The sequence below is a fragment of the Myotis lucifugus genome, unplaced genomic scaffold (assembly GCF_000147115.1).
Source record: "Myotis lucifugus unplaced genomic scaffold, Myoluc2.0 scaffold_30, whole genome shotgun sequence".
Classification (NCBI taxonomy): Eukaryota; Metazoa; Chordata; class Mammalia; order Chiroptera; family Vespertilionidae; genus Myotis; species Myotis lucifugus.
Window position 1 is genome coordinate 4,252,441 of NW_005871078.1, and position 22,656 is coordinate 4,275,096.

Here is a 22,656-nt window from a genome sequence, read left to right on the forward strand (position 1 = left end):
TTGCAGGCTGGTCACACTTCCTTCAGGGTAGGGGTGCCCACTGGGTGCCTGGCCAGCCTTGGTGAGGGGCTGATGGCTGTTTGCAGGCTGGTCACACCCCCTTCAGGGTGGGGGTCCCCGCTGGGTGCCTGGCCAGCCTGGGTGAGGGGCTGATGGCTGTTTGCAGGCTGGTCAAGCCCCCCCAGTGAGGACCCTCATCCCATGGAGGTTTGGCCAGCCTGGGTGAGGGGCTGATGGCTGTTTTCAGGCTGGTCACACCCCCTTTAAGGTGGGGGGTCCCCACTGGGCTGCCTGGCCAGTCTGGGTGAGGGGCTGAGGGCCGTTTTCAGGCTGGCCAAGCCCCCCTGGCGACGGAAGCTCCCAGCCTCTCCTTTTTTTCTTTTTTCTTTTTATTCTGGGATTTATTTACCTTCTATAATTGAAACTTTGTAGCCTTGAGAGGAGCTCAGAGCCGGCCAGGGCGGGCAGGAGGGAAGTCTCCTGCTCACTCCAGCTCCATGGCCAGGGCCGGCTGAAAGCAGGTATCTGGGGTTTATTTAGCTTCTATAATTGAAACTTTGTTGCTTTGAGTGGAGCTCAGATACCCGTGGCAGGCGGGAAGCTTGGCTTCCTCCATCATTGGGGCAACCAAGCCTCCTGCTTGCTCCGGCTCCGTGGCTGCTGGCTGCCATCTTGGTTGGGTAATTTGCATATAGTCCCTCTGATTGCCTGGTGGGCGTGGCTTAAGGCGTAGCAAAGGTATGGTCAATTTGCATGTTTTCTTTTATTAGTGTAGATTTTTAAAAAAATATATAGGTTATTTTTTCTTCTCAATTTATTCTTCTTTAAATCTTGATAAGAAAAAATCACCCCTTCAAATTTAATATATTAATTGCTAAGCGGGTTTCATTTCTTACATTTTATGTTTACCCATTTATGTAGATGTGTTACTTCATTTTTTCCCCACCTTGAACAGGTTTCCTAGTGTGGCATCCCCACTCCTTTGAATTCAGAAGTTCTTCTATGTGTCTTCATTTCTCCAGTGAAGAAAGTACCATTTAAACAATCATATTTAAACTTTTCCCTCTGCTACTTTAAAATTAAATATATTTCAGTTCAAGATGGTGACAACGGAGGATCCTGAACTCACCTCCTCCAACGGACACACCGAATCTATAGCTATATAAAAAACAATTTCCTCTGAAAGAAATCCAAAATCTAGCTAAGAGACTCCTTACTACACACCAAGCAAATGATTTAAAAACAAAAAACAAAAACCCCCATCAAAATGGTTAGGAGAGGCTGAGATGCCGAGACACAATTTCACCATAAAATCCATGCCAGGAGGGGCAATCCACTTGGGAGGGAGCACACAACTCCAAGTTCCTCCCTGGGAACAAATGGTTTGGACCTCACATATGGTACCTGAATTTTTAAGACCTGCACCTGCATCACTGATGTTTCTATCTTTCTCTCCTTCTCCCTTCCTCTCTGAAATCAATAAAAATATATTTTTAATTTAAAAATAGAACTGCCATATGATCCATTAACTCTACTTCTGTTTTTTCTGAAGGAAATGAAGACACTAATTTAAAAAGGTTATCCTCACCCCCATGTTCATTGCAGCATTATTTACAATAGTCAGAGTGATGCTAGGTTTTCGTTTTTTTAATCACCAAATGAATAATTCTCAAACACTATTATTTCTCTCTCAGGTAATACAGTGGGGCCTTGACTTATGAGTGTCCCGACTAACGAGTTTTTGAGATATGAGCCGTCTCTCGGCCAATTTTTTGCTTTGAGTTGCGAGCTAAAATTCGGGATACGAGCCAGCTTCAGATACCCCACCGCTAGTTGGCGCAGCGAACATCACAGTGAATGCCACATCAGCCCAGCATCATGTGTCTCACTCGTTCACTTTAAGATTTGACAATATGAGTAATTTGAGTTACGAGCTGTCACAGAATGAATTAAATTCGTAAGTCAAGGCCCCACTGTAATCTAAAATGAGTTTTCCTGGTCAGCATTTTTTTTCCACTGGTGATTTAGAGGCCCAGTCCGTCCCATCTTGTGGCTCCAATCATCCCTTAAGGCTTCGGTGCCATCTGGGATTAAAAGAATGACACTGGAAAAGGAATTCTCAATACTTACAGTCCTTGAAAATGATGCATCTCACATCTGATAACATCCCATTATTGAGATCTAGCCACCTGGCTGCACTCAGATGGTTAGAAGATTAGGAAATATGTTCCTTGGCTGAAATATATTCACTTCACAGTGATAGTTTTATTCTAAAACATATAGTACATGAATTTTGGTGAATAGTTTATCTTTTCTGCAACCTCCTCCTACATTTTCAATCTCAGTGAATGGCATCATCCCATCAACAACCCAATCATTTACCCAAATACAAATTCCAGGTCTTCTTTAAATTTTTCCTTCTCCCTTAATCTAATCATCAAATTTAAATCTTCTAAATCTTTTTGATAGCTCTTCCCACATTTCCATAATTGCTGCCACTAGTCAACTTCAAGCCATCATTATTTTTGACCCTGCCTTGAGTCTTGCCACCCCTCAAATCTCTCCTCATTGTTGCCAGACACAACTTTTTAATAGTCTGATGTCATCATATTCTTTTGCTAAAAAATTTTCAGGGGCTTTCTTTCTGTTCAGTGATAGAAAATTAAACTATTATATGTTATACAAGTTATTTTATAACCTGGCCCTTTATAATGTCCAAAATTATTTCTTGCCATCTCCCCACCATTTGTAATTTGTACTACAGTAGTAATAATAACAATAATTCAGTTTCTAAAACAAGTATATTCTCTCACATCTTAGTTTCTATATATGTTGCTCCTTCTTCATAGGATCAAGGCATTTGGTCCATTTGGTAAGCTTATTAATTATTACCCAGATCAAATTTAAAAGTGTCTTTTACTAGGCTCCCACTCCCCTTTTGTATAAACCCCAATGGAGCGTTTTATCTAAATGCATTAGATTTTTTTCTGTTTCTGTCTAGCTACTAGATTACAACTTCTTAAAGATTGGTTCCAGGTCCCTTCATCTCTCAACCTTGCAAAGTCTAGTGTATAATCTACACTAATAAAAGCATAATATGCTAATCAGACCAGACAGCTGAACGACCTTCCAGACAACCTTCCTGATAAAGCCGTGGAGTTGGGGGCTGAGGCAGAGGTAGTTAGGGGCAATCAAGCAGGCAGGCAAGCAGTTAGGGGCGATCAGGCAGGCAGGCAGAGTGGTTAGGGGTGATCAGGCAGGCAGGAGATCAGTAAGGGGCAATCAGGCAGGCGGGTGAGTGGTTAGGGGCAATTAGGCAGGCAGGCAAGTGGTTAGGGGCAATCAGGCAGGCAGGTGAGCAGTTAGTGGTGATCAGGCAGGTGAGTGGTTAGGAGCCAGCGATCCCGGATTGTGAGAGGGATGTCCGACTGCCAGTTAAGGCCTGATCCTGCAGGAATCTCTGTGGGTTTGGACCTAAACCATCAGTCAGACATCTCCGAGGGGTCCTGGATTGCGAGAGGGTGCAGGCCGGGCTACGGCGCCCCCCCGCCCCCCCATGAATTTTGTGCACCGGGCCTCTAGTAGAATATAAGCTTCATGAGAATAAACACTTTGTTTTTTCACCACTGTATCCCCAGAATATTGGAGACAATAAATATCTATTAAATGAATTCATAATGTACTCAATGCATATTAATTGAGTATAACAAAAGAAAACAGTTAAAACTTTGGAGTCAGATAAGACAAGAGTTTGAATACTGGTTTGAGTGTGTGACCTTGAACAAGTTATTTAATCTCTCTGAACTTGAGTCTCTTTTGCTGTGATTACTGTACAATATCAGGCTCTTGTAGAATACTAATAAAGTACAAAAAGCTCCTAGCACAATGCCCGGACTGTTGCAACAATCATACATCCTTATTATGAGCAAGTGTTACAACTTATACAACCATTGTTTATAGATGTTTCAGCATCCCTGTATGTATATATAACCATGTTCCCCTGTAGCACATTGAAATGTAAAGAATTTTCATCTTGTAAGAAATTGCATAGGATTTATCAAAAGAATTTTAAGTATACCTAAATTGGTTTGTCTCAAATAAAGCACATTACAGTTTCTGAAAAGGTATTATTTTAGTTCCAGATCTAAGCTATAATTTCCTCAGAGTGAGAAAATATAAGAAAAATAGCTTACAAAGAAAGTTTTTGATAAAGTTAACCTTAAGTCAAAATAAACTGCAAACACTAAAATATAACATAAAAATAGCACTGAATTAGAAATATAATGTAAAATATACATTACCTCACTAAGTCCAAAGTCCCATGATTTCTTAGAATTCAATTTCTCCAAAGGAATACTCCTAGAGTAAAAAATAAGACAGTATTAAACTTTGCCTTATTCCCTCTGAAAATCATTGTTCCAAATTATGGTTCCCAAAGTTGGCTGTGGATCAGGATGATAAGAAAAGCTTTTTTTAAAAAAATAAAGATTCATAAGCTCCATCCTAAAGAATCAATCTATTATATATAAAACTTACTGTTTTATATTTTAAAATCAGCCCCTCAAATGATGTGGGTCTGAGCCAGGTTGAGGAACCAGGTTATAAGTCATTTTCATAAAGTACGTTTTAAAATTCAAAGCCTTACATGCTGTTTTCCATTCATAAATGTCTGGATATTTAGAGATTTGACAAAGAATCTAATTTGTTGATTTTATTAAATAAGTTGTGAATGTATGTTTTAATTAATTTCTTGTGCCAATCCCATCCATAAGAAAATACTTCCAGAATAAAAATATATCTAGTTCATGATTTTCAGTTAGCAACATTGGACTAAATTACAATTATCACCAAGAAAGTTAGGACTATTCTGAAACTACAAGTTTTCTTTAATTATCTGTAACTGCAGTGTCATAGACTATTGCTATGCTTCCTTATGCCATTAACATTTGAATTCTATTACTTCTATTGGTTCTATAATAACCAAGCATCTTTCCCATGGAGCGCTGCCAAAGATTAGAAAATATGCTAATCATGTCAGTCAGCATTCCTATACTTGTAATCCTTTTATTTCTTACAGTAAATTAAAAAATTGGTATTCTGGAGGATATATGTTTCTTGAACACATAAGTCAATCTTCACAAATATAATTAACACTAAAATTCAGATTAAAAGATACTTTTGTGCTGGCAAATACGAGCACCATACTCTCAAGTAGGGTGACAGAACCAAGATTCTGACTCTGGTAAGCATTCTTTTTTAAAAAATATATTTTATTAATTTTTTTACAGAAAGGAAGGGAGAGGGATAGAGAGTTAGAAACATCGATGAGAGAGAAACATCGATCAGCTGCCTCCTGCACACCTCCTACTGGGGATGTGCCTGCAACCAAGGTACATGCCCTTGACCGGAATCGAACCTGGGACCTTTCAGTCCACAGGGCGACGCTCTATCCACTGAGCCAAACCGGTTAGGGCTCTGGTAAGCATTCTTTGAGGGCAGCCTGCCCAGACTAAGACAGTAATATGTCTACCTCAGTTCAATATTTCAACATGCATTATACTAGATTCTGATTTGCATTCCCCACATTTACCTAACAACTTACATATTGTTCACTGGATATTTCTGGATTTCTATCTGTGGTTTCTTCTTTTGGTAGTCCTTTTCAAATTTTCCTTTAAAAATAAAAGTATGCATTGAACTAAAACTTGAGCATAGACTATTTCTGTTTTTTAATCTGAAGGTTATTAGTATGATCCATTGCCCGGTCCACAATGTCATATAATAGAACGTCATTCTATTTTAAATTTCATATTCCTCCAAATACACAGACACACACAAATACACACACATATATGTGTACAAACACACACAAAAAAATTGAAAACAGAAAAACCCAACAGACTATTACGCTTTCCACATATAATACCAACCTTTCTTTTCAGCGCTGGCTGGATAACAGTTCTTCTCAAAAGATGTACTAGGATTATTTCCTTCATTATTGTTGTATTCTTTCTGATAGTTCCTCTTTGGCTGACACTTTTCTGAATAACTTGTTTTATTAAAGTTAGAACTACTAAAATTCAAACCTGGATTTCTAAAAATGCATCTGTCAGAGGAATGATTTTTATCAGAATTGGTGACACCCATACTGTCATAACCACAATTTTCAAATGGTTTTGTTATCCTCTGTTGATCTATGCTTAATAAATTGATCGCATTTTCGTTAATAAAAGAGTCAAAATTCTCTGGTAGAAGACTGGGGGTTGGCTGGCTCACATCCTCAAGGAAATTTGACACCTCTTCTTTATTTTCTCCCCAAATATGTTGTACTGATTGTTTTTCAGTAATGAAATCTGAGTGTCTTCTCTCATCCATGCTTCCACAATCTTCACCCATCACTATAGCAGGGCTTCCAGCAAGGAAATTCCTATTTCCTGGACTTTGGGGTAAATAAAAACATATTTAGCAAGAAAAGTATAGGGCATTTTCATTTAGAAACTCTTAAAATTCTTAGAAAACATTGAGTAGCTACTAACAATTTGCCTATACTATGTTTTTCTTTTTTCAAATTTAAATAAGTCATATTTCTTTGGGTAGAAATTTGTCTAATGCACTCTTGTAATGCCCTAGTGAGTATAAAAATAACCTACACTTGGTTTAGTATGTCAATGTGAAAAATTAGTGTGTGGTTCAATTTACTGTTATATTTACAAAGCAAAACATGACAAACCTATGTATGTGTGCTGTAATAATATCTAGCAAATAACCTAGATGACCACTATATGTCACTGGTGCTCCATTTAACCAGAGAAAGATTTTTTTAGACTGTGCAGAGCAAAATTATCCTGTGTTGAAATATTAAATCAAATAGTTAAGAGGACATTATAATGGATATTTCTCAACCTAACAAGAATATAAAAACAACTGATGTCCCCAGGGTAAACAATGTAAATACAAATGCACATATAAGTAATAAAATAAGAGATAAGCTGAATTAGATGAAAAGGTTAAACTAGATAACAAATTCCCTTCTAATGCAGAAATCATAATTCTAGGTTTTGTCCAACTTGTATAAGAATCAAAGCTATCACAGAAAATAATTAAAAATCCAGATATTCTGGATTTTGTTGCCATTGACTATAAGTTGGGGGGGCGGGAGGGGGGGGGGAGGGCAGACCTAGGTTGTTCCAGAGATTGGAGTTAACCAAAAAATGTGGAAAAGAAACATAGACTGCTAAAACTGATTGATTTCTAATTTTATTTTTCAAGTTACTTATTAAATATTTAATGAACAGGTATACCTACTGTGTTCCAGAGAGTACACCACATGTTGGGGACAGACAGATAAGAGAATTCAGTTTGGTATTAAAGAGAGAAAGAGATGTTTTACCCGTGAATGTTCACAAATCATGATCTGACATTGTTTCTCAATATGGGTCTTATTTCTAACTTCATAAGTTAGAAAACACAGTACAAACATATGTCATCATTTTTAAAAGTTATTTTAAGTATTATGACTCAGGAAATTCACTCACTGAGAAAAATGGGCACAGAGAAATACACAATGCAATTATTTCTCACAAGAAATAGAAGAAAGAAAAAATTAGAAAATGGCAAATGATATCCTGAAGTTAAGTGTTCCTATACTAAATTTAAAAAAGACATTCTTCTGCAAGGAAAGTCAGGAAGGTAGCATTTGAGTTGGGAGACTGAATGCTGGGATGGACTGCTACACATTGAGATGACAGAAATGATACTAAAACCTTAAAGTCTTATTAAGACAAATCAGTCTAACTTCTTTAACAATTTATTATCCTATAAATATAAAATCCATTAAAAACTATGCACTAATGCCCGGCCTGCATGGCTCAGAGGTTGAGCATCGACCAATGAACCAGGAGGTCATGGTTTAATACCGGATGGGGCACATGCTGGGTTGCGGGCTCTATCCCCAGTAGGGGGTGGGCAGGAGGCAGTTGATCAGTGATTCTCTCTTATCATTGATGTTTCTATCTCTCTCTCCCTCTTCCTTCCACTCTGAAATCAATAAAAATATTTATTTTAAAATTATATACTAAAATAGGGAAAATTCATTATCTAAATGTCTTTTTTTATATATTAAACAGGTATTCAATATATGCCTACCATATGGTAGGGAGACTATATAGCTTATATTCTAGTGAAGTAAGATAATAAATAAGTAAGATAATGAATCATTAATAAGTAAAATGAATAAAAGAAATAAAGAAGTAAACAAATAAAGAAAATTATAGCACCTTTATAGATGCTACAGGATTACATGATGAGCCCGACTGGCATAGCTCAGTGGTTGAGCGTCAACCTATGAACCAGGTCACGGTTCGATTCCCAGTCAGGGCACATGCCCAGGTTGCAGGCTCAATCCCCAGTGGGGAACATGCAGGAGGCAGCCGATCAATGATTCTCTCTCACCATTGATCTTTCTATCTCTCCCTCTCCCTTCCTCTCTGAACTCAATAAAAATATATTTTTTTAAAAAAGATTACATGATGAAATAATGTGTGTTGGAGATCCTGTTTCAGATCATTTGGCAGGAAAGTCTCCAGTAAGGAAGTAATAAGCTAAAGATACAAATGGTTAGACATGTATAGAAAGAAGTAAGCATACACCAGGGAGATGAAATAACAAGCACATATGCAAGATTTGCAACATGTTTGAGAAACAAGAAAAATAGAAATAAAGTTAGAATACAAATAGTGAAAGAAAACTTATGACCTAAGCTTAAAAGGTACAAAAGGACCCAGATGCTGCAGAGATTGATTTGGAAGGGGAGGGGGGTGAAGGAAGTGGAGGGGGGAGAAATGGAAAGGTTCTAGGTACAAAAGTAAAACTGACCTTCTTTTTTACTTGCAAAATAAGTTTGAATGCTGGGTGACTCTGTATTTTAGAACTTCCATCTGGCCAAAATGAAATATGAGTGACCAGATTTATCATCCTGACACAGTTAAAAAAAAACACACACACACACACAGGAAAAAATATATGCAATATGGTTTTCAGACATGAGCCAGCCACCAGGTAGAATAGGATAATGATCTCTGAAAGCAAGAAAACAAATTAGGTGAAACCTTTGATTTCTTCTAGCTTACTGCCTGGAGAGAGTATTCAAGCAACAGAAACCCAGTAAGAGCCTACAGACTCCCTTTGTTGATGAAATAGAGCTGGGAGTTCAGAGAGACTCCAGAGGTTAGAGTTCACAGGACAGAGTACCATGAAGGAGAGTGCTTCAGAGAGAGAGAGAGAGAGAGAGAGAGAGAGAGAGAGAGAGAGAGAGAGAGAGAGAGAGAGAGAGAGAGCTCCAGAGATCTACAGGGAATTCAGGCAAGTACTGATCAGCACATGCATATAAGGTTATTGCCAAATGCTGGGAAAAGAACCAGCCATGATAAGAACTTGGAACAACTCCAGCAGCTCACACAAGGATGGGAAAATTTTTGTGTTCCCACCAACTAGAGTGGAACACCTTATGATTCAAAGGAAATCAGAGGTACTCAGAAGGGTACTGTCTTAGCAGGGGGCAAAATTATCATAAACCGAAGACATACCTGGTCCCATTTAGCAAAGTTTAAGGAAAGCCTCAAGATCACACTATTTCCAACTAACTAAACTGTTTCCCAGAAGAAAGGTTAGGACAATTTATAGGAGTACAAAAACTTCCAGAAGCCAAAAGGATAAAACTTACAATGTACAGAATTTTAAAAAAATTACCAGGAAGGCAAGAAAACAGTGAGTTATAACCCATGACAAGGAGAAAAGAAATTATTAGAAATAGAACAAGAAATGACACAAGTGATAGAATTTGTAGACCAGGACTTTGAAAGAGTTATAACATACTCTCTATATTCAAGAAGGTAGAGCAAAGACTGAGCATATTAAATAGATACATGGAAGACATAAAAAAGAGTTCAATCTATCTTCTATAGATGAAAGTACACTGAATAGGTTTACCAGTTAATTAGAAACCAAAGAAGATACAATTAATATGAAGATACAGCAATATAGTCTATACAAAATGAAACGAGAAAAATTTGAAAATAAAAAAGTATCAGTAAATTGTGTCACAACTTCAAGTGAACAAATTTACATGTGATTTCAGTCCCAAAGAAAAGGGGAGAGGAATCAGAAAAAAAAAAACTATTTGAAAATTTAATGGCGAATTTTTTCCAAATTTGATAAAAACAGTAAGTCCACAGTTACAAAGATGTTCAACACAACCCAAACACACAAAAAATAGAATGAAAATAAACATCCTAGTCATGATAGAAAATCCATGATAAAAAAAATCTTTTTTTAAAAAAGAAAATTTATACTATATATAAATTACGAAGAGAGATATAGGTATTAAAATAAGAATGATAGCAAACTTCTAAACGGAAACAATGCAAGTCAAAAGACATCTTTCAAAGGGAAGGCCACAATTACATATGAAACTTTAAAAATATCCATATACTTAGAGAGAAGCTTTTAACACATTGCATACCACATAGAAATCTCTAAGACATACGCCAGGGACCGCACGTTTTTGGGCAAACTGCACGTTATTTAAATCATCATAATGCACTTTAGGTGTTGTTTTTCAATAATTATAAATTTTTATCTACAAAAACAATTAAACAATTAAAGTTCCTAGTACTTTTTTAACGTATGGTGCTGTGTAAAACATTTTCCTCTATGAAGAGGGACCAAACAAAATTTACATAAGTATCTAGATTCGCTCCTTTTTCCATGGGCGTGAAAAACGAGAACACTCGTGAGTGGTCCTTAACAGATGGCGCGCGAAACACGAGAAAACTCCTGAGTGGTACGAAATGTGTTAATATAAAAGATTCAGTATAAGATGAGAGAATTGCCAGAAGATCCACACTATAAGAAATGTTTAAAGGAAATCTTCCAAACAGAAGGAAAGTGTCACCAGATGGAAATCTAGATCTACACAAAATAATGATGACCATCAAAAATAAAAGATGTGTGCTTAAGTACAAAATATATGTTTTCTCTAATTTTTCATCTCTGTATAAAGCAAAAACTAATGAATTATTGGGTTTTCTAGTCAAGATGGCAAAGTAGGTAAACTGTGCTCACCTCTTCCTAGGTTCACACCAAATTTACAACTAAATTATAGAACAACCATGATTGAGAACCCCTGAAGACTAGATGAATAGAATTTCTTTAAGTATATACAGAAAAAGCCACATGGAAACTGGTAGGAAGGGCAGAGACACAGAACAGGCAGGACCAACACCCACAGTGTGGTGATTAAGAATCGGGACAGATATATTGGCTGTTGAGGTTCCACCTGAAGATCAAGGAGTCCCAGCCCCACACCTGGCCCAACAAGCCCATGGCACCAGTGCAAAGAAGAGGAGTCCCTATAACATCTTGCTGTGAGAATGAGTGGGCACTGAATCTGAGAAAAACAAAGGGCTGCAGGAGGCCAAGACAAGCTTGCTGCTCTTAAAGGGCCAGCACAAAAACTCACTCAAAACTCACTCATTCTAAGCTCCAGCACAGGAACAGCAGGTCAAAAAGCACCAGAGACATACAAGGAAACACTAAATTGACTAGCTTCAGAGACAGGGCTGAAAAGGCAGAGACGAGCAAGGCAACTCTCTCCAGGTAATGGAAGCACTGGCAGGAGCCACTGTTCCTTGGTGAGCTCTCCACTTACTCAGCCAGCCCGGCACAGGTGGAAGCCAAATCTGTGCTCTCCATTAAACTGACTACCACAATTCTCCCTGCCCTGGTAATTCCCTGAGACCCCATCCCACACAACTCACTCTCCAGGTCCAAGCCACTATCGATGGCTCCTCCACACAGCCTGCCTCAAAGGTACTCAAACCTCAAACAAACAGAGGCTGGCCTCAGCATGCCCTGGAGCTCTTCCTAAGTGGCCCCAAAACAGCATAAGCAGTGACAATCTCAACTTGCATTATTAACTCCCATCAGGTGGCCCCAAACCTAAGTAGCAGCCAGACTTGACCTAAAACAGTTTTATCTAAGCCCAGCACAAGCAGCCACCAACTGCAGATCATTTGTAACTCCTACCAGGTGGCACCAAGCCTGGCACAAGTGGCAGCTGACCTTGGCCTGCACCTGAGCATTTCCCAGGAGACTCCAGTCCCAACATACCCAGTGGTGTACTTCAGACCACATCAGAGCACCACCCAACCAGTCATACAAATAACACACTCAAAGGACAAGCTCAGCTGGCAGCACAGGCCCGCAAAGCAATTGCTACTCCATGGAGTCAGCCCACACACAACAGCTAGTCCACTTTAGTCACAGCCAGTCCTCAGAGCCAGTCCTAACTGCCAACAGCAATTGAGGCCCAACTACAATAGGAAGGCACATAACCCAAATAGGGGACATCCCTGGAGCACCAAGTTCAGGTGACCAGGGAGACCGCATCACCAGGCTTCATAAAACACTTTCTACATAAGACCTCTCTGTCAAGACCAGGAGACACAACAGATCTACCTAATACATACAAATAAACACAGGGAGTCAACCATAATGAAGAGACAATGAAACAGGTCCCAAATGAAAGACAGAAAAAACTCCAGAAAAAGAACTAAATGAAAGGGAGGCAAATAATCTACCAAATACAGAATTTAAAAGCACACACACAAGAACTGGTTATAAGGATGATGGTCAATGAACTTAGGGGAAGATAGATCAACTCAATGAGAACTTACACAAGGTGATAGAAACCATAAAAACAACCAGTAGGAAATGAAGACTACAATAATTAATGAAGAATACATTAGATGGAATCACCAGCAGATGATATGGAGCAGAGGTTCAGATCCATAGGGACACCTGAAGGAAAAGAGAGAGAAAAGGACTTAAAAACTATTTGAAGAAATAATGACTGAAAACTTCCCTAACATGGTGAAGGAAATAGATATACGAGCCTAGAAAATACAGAGTCCCCAACTAGATGAACCCAAAGAGGTCCACACAAAGCCCTATCATAATTAAAATGCAAAGGTTACAAAGAGAAAAACCTAAAAGTAGCAAGAGAAAGTTTATACCTTGCTGACCGGTCACAAGATAACTCGTGCTTCCATGTTCAAATTTTGCTGACCGGTCATGAGATAACTCGTGTCTGCACTTACATTACTTTAAGTAATTTTAAGGTCTGAAAGGAAGTAGAGTTTTAAAATTACTTAAAGTAATGTAAGTGCAGACACGAGTTATCTCAAGACCAGTCAGGAAGGTGTTAATTATGTATACGGGAGCTCCATATGATTATCAACTGATGTTTTAATTGAAATTATGCAAGCTAGAAAAAAAGACAGAAAATATTCACTGTTGAAAGGCAAAAGCCTACAACCAAGATTATCCAGTATGGAAAGATAAAGCGTTCTACAGACAAGGAAAAGCTGAAGGAGTTTACCACCACTAAACCACTATTAAAGGTATTGTTAGAGTTTTCTTTAAGTAGAAAAGGAAAGATGAAATCTTATCTAATAAAGAGGGAATATGCAAATTGGCCATCATGCCATAACTGTCAAGATGGCTGCACCCAAAGTGGAGGCAGAAGAATTTGTACTACAAAAAGGCTGCGCCCAAAGTGGAGGCAGAGATTCTGTAACACAAGATGGCTGCGCACAAAGTGGAGGCTGGGTCCCCGAAATGAACCTTAATGAGCAATCAGCAGGGACCTGAGGCTGCATGGTGCTGAGCCGGGGCAGGGACCAGAGGCTGCACCCCCTGCCTGGTGGGGCTTGACAGGGGACTTCAGGCCATGCCCCCCGCCCATGTGCCAGGCTGGGGGACCTCAGGCCATGCACCTCGCCCGGCAGAGCTTGACAGGGGACCTCAGGCCACGTCCCCTGCCCCAGCACCATGCCAGGTGACCTGAGGCCCCACCCCCACCCGATGAGGCTAGACAGGGCTGGGGCCGGCCAGGTCTGGATCTAACCCAATGGGGGTGGGGCTGGCCAGGTCTGGGTCTTGCGCAACTTCAAGGCACATGTGGATGGGCGGGGACTTGACTCTGTTCCCATGGCACACTCCAGACTCTGACAGGAGGAAGATTTTCATATACATTTTACTAATTTTCTTTCATCTCTGACATTTCTATTATAGAGAAAGGGCAAATAGCAATATTAAAATATTTCCTCTAATTAATTCCCTTTTATTGTGCATGAATAAAATACACCCTTTCATGCACAGGGTCACCAGTGTACAAATGAGAAAACATGAGAAAGAAAAAAACTCACTGACAATGGCAAACGTTTAATAAAAGCAGTGAATCAACCAACTATAAAGTCAATACAAAGGTTAAAAGACAAAAGTAGAAAGGTAAAAACTGTGTAATTACAACAATAAAGGGATACATACAGAAAAAATAACAACATAAACATGGAGGGGATGAGCAAAAATTGCAGTGAATTTAGAATGTGATCAAACTTATGAAACAATCAACTTTAGAGGGAAGGTGGAGGTGGGTGATGGGTGGGGAGAGATTAACCAAAGAATATACATGCATATATGCATAACCCATGGACACAGACAATAGTGTGGTGAAGGCCTAGAGGGGGACAATGGGAAAAAAATAGGAGATATCTGTATACTTTCAACAATAAAGATAAATTTAAAAATATAGACAGTTGCTTGGTATATATGAAGCACATGGTAACCACAATGCAAAATATATGATATATAAGATATAAAGTGAAAGGAATTAAAACAAAACACTATAGAAAGGCATCAACATACAAGAGAAGAGATCAAGAGATTAAGAAAGGAACAAAGAACTACAAAAACAGTCAGAAAACAATAAAATGGCAATAATGGGATATCTATTAGCAATTACTCTAATTGTAAATGGACTAAATGCTCCAAACAAAAGACATAGGGTGGCTGAATAGATTAAAAAACAAGACCTGTACATATGGTGTCTAAAAGAGACCCACTTCAGATTGAATGACACATGAACACTGAAAGTAAAGGGATAGAAAAAAATTTTCATGAAAATGGAAAAAAATTTTAAAAGTTAGTATTGCAATACTAATATCAGATTGCCGGGGCTGGCCAGCAGACCCTGAGTGACAGATGAATGAATTACTCCGACACAACATTTGCTGTGAAAGAGAGGCTAAGGGATGGCCTGGGCAAAGTGACCAGGCAGCCTCAATTGCCTGCCTCATTAGCCTTTTATTTCAGTTTTTACCTTTAGATACAATCAGTAGGGTGAGTAATCTTGGGAGGACACATGTGTTTGCATTGTCCTCAAGGCAAGGGCACCCAAAGATTAGGCATAAGGATTCCAGTAAACACGCGGGGGTCTGCATGTGCACAGACTTGTTTGGAAAAGTCAAGGAATAATTAGGGGCGCTGCCTTCGACACTCCCCTAAGTCTCCCCTAAGTCAGAATTCCGATAAACAGGGAAAACAACCTTCTACACACTTCCCTTTTCTCAGAATTTCCTCCTTACAAACTTTCCAACCAAGTCTCTCGTGCTTCCCAACATCAGAAAAAATACACTTTAAAACAAAGGCTACAGACCGCCAAACCTCGCCCAGAGCCAGTCATGTAAACCAGCTGGAGCACTGGCAGCACAGGACTGCTGTGGCACTGGGGGACAGTAACCCAGAGGGAGCACAATGCATGGAGCAACACTGGCTACGGGGACCCGCTTACAGTGTGAGAGGTACTAGCTTTTGACAAGTTTGCACCATGTATGAATATAAGCTAGCTGTTCTTGGCTCAGGAGGCATTGGAAAATCTGCTCTGATTGTACAGTTTGTTCAAGGAATTTTTGTTGAAAAATATGATCCTATGATAGAAGATTCTTATAGAAAGCAAGTTGAAGTAGATGCACAACAGTGTATGCTTGAAATCTTGGATACTGTAGGAACGGAACAATTTACAGCAATGAGGGATTTGTATATGAAAAATGGACAAGGCTTTGCATTAGTTTATTCCATCACAGACAGTCCACATTTAATGATTTACAAGATCTGAGAGAACAGATTCTTCGAGTTAAAGACACTGATGATGTTCCAATAATTCTGGTTGGTAATAAGTGTGACTTGGAAGATGAAAGAGTTGTAGGAAAGGAACAAGGTCAAAATCTAACAAGACAATGGAACAACTGTGCATTCTTAGAATCCTCTGCAAAATCAAAAATAAATGTTAATGAGCTCTTTTATGACCTAGTGGGGCAAATTAACAGAAAAACTCATGGCCTGGGAAGGCCCACAAAAAAGTCATGATGTCAGCTGCTTTAATATACTAAACTAGAGGCCCGGTACATGAATTCATGCACAGGTGGGGTCTGGCCAGCCCACCCCAATCGGGGCTGATCAGGCCGGGCTGGCCAGGGGGAGGGGCTGAGGGTGGTTGACCAGCCCTACCCCCTGGTCAAACTCCTGGTCAAGGGGACAATTTACATATTAGCCTTTTATTATATAGGATGCACTGTAGCTCTAAGCCATGTTAATTTTTACTTATATAATAGCCCTAGTGTATGCATCTGGTAAAATCAGAGGCTACAATCCAGTATTACTGCTAAAAGACATTTTCATCCACCAATGTTGTACATGTATGAAAATAGTGTACTGTGTACTGTAACAGGCCCCATATTTTGTTTTGGAGAGTACAATAATGTAAATCCTAAAAGCACCACTATTTCAGCATAATAAAAGAAAGTTCAAAGAGCTCCTATATAGACTACTCCAGATAACTTCGCTTCTTTGAACTTGTAGCTTATTGTAATTTTTTTTAAGAAAATCAAGGTCTTTATCATTGTATTGTACAAATAAGTGATTTGATTAACACAGCAACATAGTTTTTTTAATTTTTAAGAAACCTATGGAGACAGTGATCTTGTCTTTAAAAATACAATAGTCCTTTCAGTATAATGTCTTAGATTAAAGACGTTGCCTTTAATATCTGCTGGGAAGGAAATGTCCAGATTTTTCAAATTTCTTATTATATGTTTCCTTTTTTGTTTCCATAGAGAACAATGTTTATAGTTGTGTGTGCAGTGGGGGTCTACAACAAGAAGTGTATATTTTCAAACAATTTTTTAATGATTTAACAATTTTTTATTGATTTAACAATTTTTGTAAATCATTTTCAGGCTTCTGCAGCTATATATTATCACTGAATCCCTTGCTTACTCATGCATAAGTGTATTTGCAATACCAAATATACAGGTTTAGTATTTTTGCCTGTTAGTGATTGCTTCACATGTGTAACATTTTGGTTGAAATGTTAAATGGTGGACGAGTACTGTGGATGTGAATGTGGGAAGTAATTTTAATCATGTATAATTGGTCACAAGGCCCAAGGTGCAGTAACTATTGCTGTTTTATTTAACAATGCCTTGTTGCTTTGTGTGCATTAAAGTTTGGATGTAAAGACTGTGTGTCTATCCAACAGGGAGCCACAGTATTTAAACTGACCAACCTAATGTTACAACTACTAAGAAGTGGCCAAATGTAAACTAAAAGCCTTAATTAAAGCGGTGCAATTTTGTATAACTTAGCATCAGTAGTTCAATAAATTTGGATTGCCATGCAAGAGCTTGCATTATAATTATTTGCCAATTGAATGTGTTTTGTGTAATGTTTAACAGTGCAGGTAAATATAGATTTAACTTCTTTTTAAATCTAAAAAAACAAAACACAAAAAACAAAGGCTATAAAGAGACAAAGAAGGGCATTTCATAGTGATAAAGGAATCAATCCAACAAAAGGATATAACTCTTGTAAATATCTATGCACCCAATGTAGAGCATGTAAATATATAAAGCAAATTTTGATGGATATAACAGAAGAGCTCAACAGTAATACAATAGTAGGGGACTTTAACAAACTACTGACATCAATGGACAGATGATCCAGACAAAAAATCAACAAGAAAACCATGATCTCAGATGACATATTGGACTAGATCAGCGATTTTCAACTGCTGTGCCACAAGAATTTTTAAAACATGCAATACCTGGTGATTTAGTTAGGGGCACTGACCTCTTTTCCATTAGTTTGTCAAATAAAAAAAATGACAACACAGCCTGGCCAGTTTTGCTCAATGGATAGAGTGCTGGCCCACACACTGAAGGGTCGAGGGTCTGATTCCAGTCTAGGGGCATGTACCTCAGTTGCAGGCTTGAGACCAGGTCCCAGTTAGGGCATGTGCCGGAGACAACCAATCAATGTATCTCTCTCACATCAATGTTTCTTTCTGTTTCTCCCCCTCCTTTCCACTCTTCTCTAAAAATTAATGAAAAAGCATCCTTGGGTGCAGATTAACAAAACAAAATTAAAAAACATACCCCAAAAAATGACAACAGCCAACACAACAATAGCTGTCCAGTGTGAATGAATCAAAATTATAGCCATATTTTGGTCAGATCAATTTTTTTCGGGGGGAGGGGAGGGGTGCTGTCAACTTTTAGTGATTAGTTTATGTGTGCCATGAGGTAAAAAAGGTTGAAAATCACTGGACTATATGGATTTAATTGATATTTTTAGGACATTTCACCCAAAAACAGCAGTAATACATTTTCCTTAAGTGCATATAGAACATTTCCTAGGATAGACCACATATTAGGCCACAAGAAAAAAAGAGTAAATTAAATACAAAGTAAACAGACAAAAGGAAATAAAAGTAAAAGCAGGATTCAGTGAAATAAAAAAGTATGAAACATTTTCTTTAACCAACAACAATTAACAGATACAATACCACTAAAAATGCCAGCCAAGGAGCTAATCCAATAATGAAAAAAAAATCCTTGTATTACAGAGAGGCTAGCCACGGTCATGCTGTAGAAAGTGAGTCATGAATTTGAGTAAAAGCAGGAAGGTTGAAGTAATAGTCAGACTTACATCAGAGAGGGCCCTAACTGCCAAAATAAATTTCAGATTTAATGCTTTATTTAGCATATGAATTCTAGCGGGCAAAGCAAACATATGGCATTGGAAGTACCAAAAATGTTACAATAAAAATAATTCAATGAGCCCTGGCCAGTGTGGTTCAGTTGGTTAAAACATCATCCCGTACACCGAAAGGTTGTGGGTTCTATTCCTCGCCAGGGCACATACATAGTTGTGGGTTCAATCCCTGGTTGGGACATGTACAAGAGGCAATTGGTGTCAGTCTGTCTGTCTGTCTCTCATTCTCTCTCTTCCTCTCTCCCTCCCTCCCTCCCTCTCTAAAATGAAAAAGAAAAAATTCAATGAGTGCGCGCGCATGCGTGTACACACACACACACACGAAAAGAGAAATATGTGAAACTGAGAGATGATTCAGGGAGTAGGTAAATAAAATTGGTAAGCCTCTATTCAGAATAACTGGGAGAAAGGGGAAAAAATACAACTTACCGTATTAAAATGCGAGAAAAGACATCACCATAGATGTTAAAGATTTTAAATACATTTAAAGATTTTAAATACATAAAAAGGAGATTTTATAAATAACTATAAGTCAATAAATGCTACAACATAAAAAATAGCATGCATTTAAATTTTTAATTAATAAAAATAAGATACATTCATTGTATGACAAACTACCAAAGCTCACTCAACAAACAAAAACATTATTAGCCTATATCTAGTAAAATATGATAGTTAAAGAAACAAAAACAAAAACCTTCCCACAAAAGGAACTCCATACAGAAAGCAGATCAGTAGTTGTCTTGGGATGAGGGTAAGGGATGTGACATGGTCAGAGGAAGGAATTACAAAGGTGCCCAAAGAAACTACTAGGGATGATGAATACTATATTCATTATCTTTGACATATGTCAAAACTTAAAGTGCACATTCTAAATAGGTTCAGTTTGTAGTATGCTGATTATACATTAATAAAGCTGTAAAACAAATGGATCTGAGGACAAAGAGGAAACAAAAAGGACTGTTATGGAGCTGTAACAATTCTCTAGGCAATTAGTGGTCAGCAAACTCATTAGTCAACAGAGCCAAATATCAACAGTACAACGATTGAAATTTCTTTTGAGGGCCAAATTTTTTAAACTTAAACTATATAGGTAGGTACATTGTTATTAACTTAATTAGGGTACTCCTAAGGCTTAGGAAGAGCCACACTCAGGGGCCAAAAAACCGCATGTGGCTCGCGAGCTGCAGTTTGCCGACCACGGCTAGGCAAAAGGCAGTGGTAGCTTAAACTGAGATGAAACTGTAGAGATAGAAACATGAGCAGATAATTTTATGTTAGAATACAGAATTGGCAATACTTTGTTGTTGAAATGGATATTGGGAGTTGAAGGAGAAAGGAAGGAATCAAGGACAACTTTTGGTTTAAGCAACTTAGTGAATAGAGTGTTATTTTATAAAATGAGGAAGACTGGAATAGAATTACAGAGTCAAGGTTTTTTCACCACAATTACAAAGAGTGACTCAAACTGGTTTTCAAGTTTAATGGATTTAAAACAATAAACTAGGGTTTATATACAGAAATCAAGAAAATAAAAGTGGGGCATTGATCAATAGACATAAATGAAATAGAAATTATGTTTATGACACAGAAAAAGAAACTAGTAATTCATGGAGATTATAAAACAGGTGCAAAGTGTCTTGGCCCAAAATATTTTTACATACATAAATAAAAGGTAGGTGTGCCCATTAGAAAATAATTATTTAAAACTATTTTATTTAAATGCTATATATTAATCTAGTGGATATTTTCTATTAGTATTACTTAGGTCTGCTTGCATTTTTAACTAAAAATATTTGTGTACATTAAAATCAGATTAATAACTCAAAGAAAGAATGCTGCAGGTTCTTTGTTTCCTGCCATATCTTTGCTCACCTGCTTAATCTTTCAAATAATGTTCCAATTTGTGCTGTTTTATATGATGGACTAAGAGCATCTTGACTTTCATTTAATTTGGAAAACAAGTAATGAGAATAATTGACATTACTGAGCTGGAAAAGAAAGAAAGGAAGAACCTGACAAAATGGTAAATGTTCATATACGCAATTAAAATTACTTATCATGATATGCCATTTAAGTGGACATCTATATTGAAAAAAATGTGATTTTAGTCTAAAATAAAGGAATCATGTCCTTATTGAAAACAAAATAAACACTGTTCTAACAAAGAAAGCATTATCAATATTTGAATAATTGTTAAACTAACAGAGTTGACACCTTGTGGAGCTAATTGTTTTCTCAGAAGTTAAAAAAAATTACTTTAGACAATAAAAAAAAATTAAAGAAATACCCAGGACACCAGAATCTTGAGAAAAGTTAAAATTTCTCTGACAGAAAATAATATTTTCTCCCAAGGAAATAGCTGTAATTATCTCAGTTCTTCCATTTACTGATTAATTTTATAGACTGCTACTTTAATATTTCCAAATATCATTGAGTACAACAGGGGAAAATATGTGAAGACTGATGTGAAAAGCAGATGAGATAATCTATTTGTTAATGTGGGAGGTACCATATAAATGTAAGATTTTATATTGGCCCAATGCTAATCTATCTAGCAATAATAATTTATACCTGTAGTATATTTTATTTATAAGCCATGAAACAAAGAAATGAGAGCTCCAACCAACTCTTAGCTTCATTGATCTTTTATATTGTTTTTTAGACTCTGTCATTTATTTCCACTCTGATCTTATTATTTCCATCCTTCTGCTCACTCTGGGATTTTCTTGTTCTCTTTCTAGTTCTTTTAGGCATAGGGTTAGATTATTTATTTGAGATTTTTCTTGCTTCTTGAAATAGGGGAAGATTCATCTGAACCAAAGGAGTGCCCTCCAAATTTTTCTCTGACATATATATATATATATATATATCCCTCTGAAAATATCAAGGCATATCGCCAGTCTTCCATTATTAGCAATGATTCCTATTTGTATAATTTTAATTAACATGTATTTGACCAGTCCTCATTTGTCAAATCATAAAAAGAATCAAGCTATCACAGCTCATACTTTAACAGACTTCTATGACATGTTGAAATTATGTATTACTATTCACAGGACCCTTTTCATACCAACCAGTCATTTACTGTGATTACAAGTATCAACTATTATAAAATATACTGAATTTTCATTTTCACTATCAACAATTTTATAACAGGATGGTGATTTCAAAGATTTTTAAAGAACATTCCAGTGTTTGGATTCATTATCTAGTAAAGAGAATTAAGCTTTTGTCTTAAGAGGAAATATTATACTTAATTTTATCTCCTAATTTGGCTATACCTATAGCAATTCACACTGATTTTTTTTATTTTATAAAAGAAAAAAGAATACCATAAAAATATAATCATATAAAATACTTAGAACTAATGATTCAAAGATACCTGCTCATTCTGTTTTTTTTCATATGCAACTTTCTGAGGACTAGGTGCTATTCTGGGGACGAAATTTTGTTTTGTAACATTTCTGTTAGAAGATAATTCTGCAGAAAAAGATGATGGTGTGAAACTGCAGTTTTCTACTCTGTTGAACTGAGGTTCAAAAATTCTATATGAGTCCATGACTTGTGACAACTATAGGAAAAAAGATACAATCATGTGAATTTCAAATAAAATAAATAAACTAGAGAAGACAAAAGTCAAAATAGAAGTGAATAGGTCATGCATACATTGGAGAAAAAGTCCCAAGGAAAGGCAAGTCATCA

General features: G+C 37.4%; 1 protein-coding gene and 1 pseudogene across 1 annotated transcript in view; one reads left to right on the forward strand and one right to left on the reverse strand.

The window, feature by feature from the left end:
* Positions 1 to 22,656, reverse strand: part of CUNH12orf40 (chromosome unknown C12orf40 homolog) — a 65,776-nt gene that overhangs the window by 14,547 nt on the left and 28,573 nt on the right. Inside the window, 5 exon segments of the mRNA XM_006086786.1 lie at positions 4,302 to 4,359; positions 5,603 to 5,672; positions 5,931 to 6,439; positions 20,827 to 20,942; positions 22,337 to 22,525. Of these exon segments, the coding sequence (XP_006086848.1) occupies positions 4,302 to 4,359; positions 5,603 to 5,672; positions 5,931 to 6,439; positions 20,827 to 20,942; positions 22,337 to 22,525 (942 nt within the window).
* On the forward strand, positions 15,728 to 16,281 carry LOC102440875 (annotated as a pseudogene).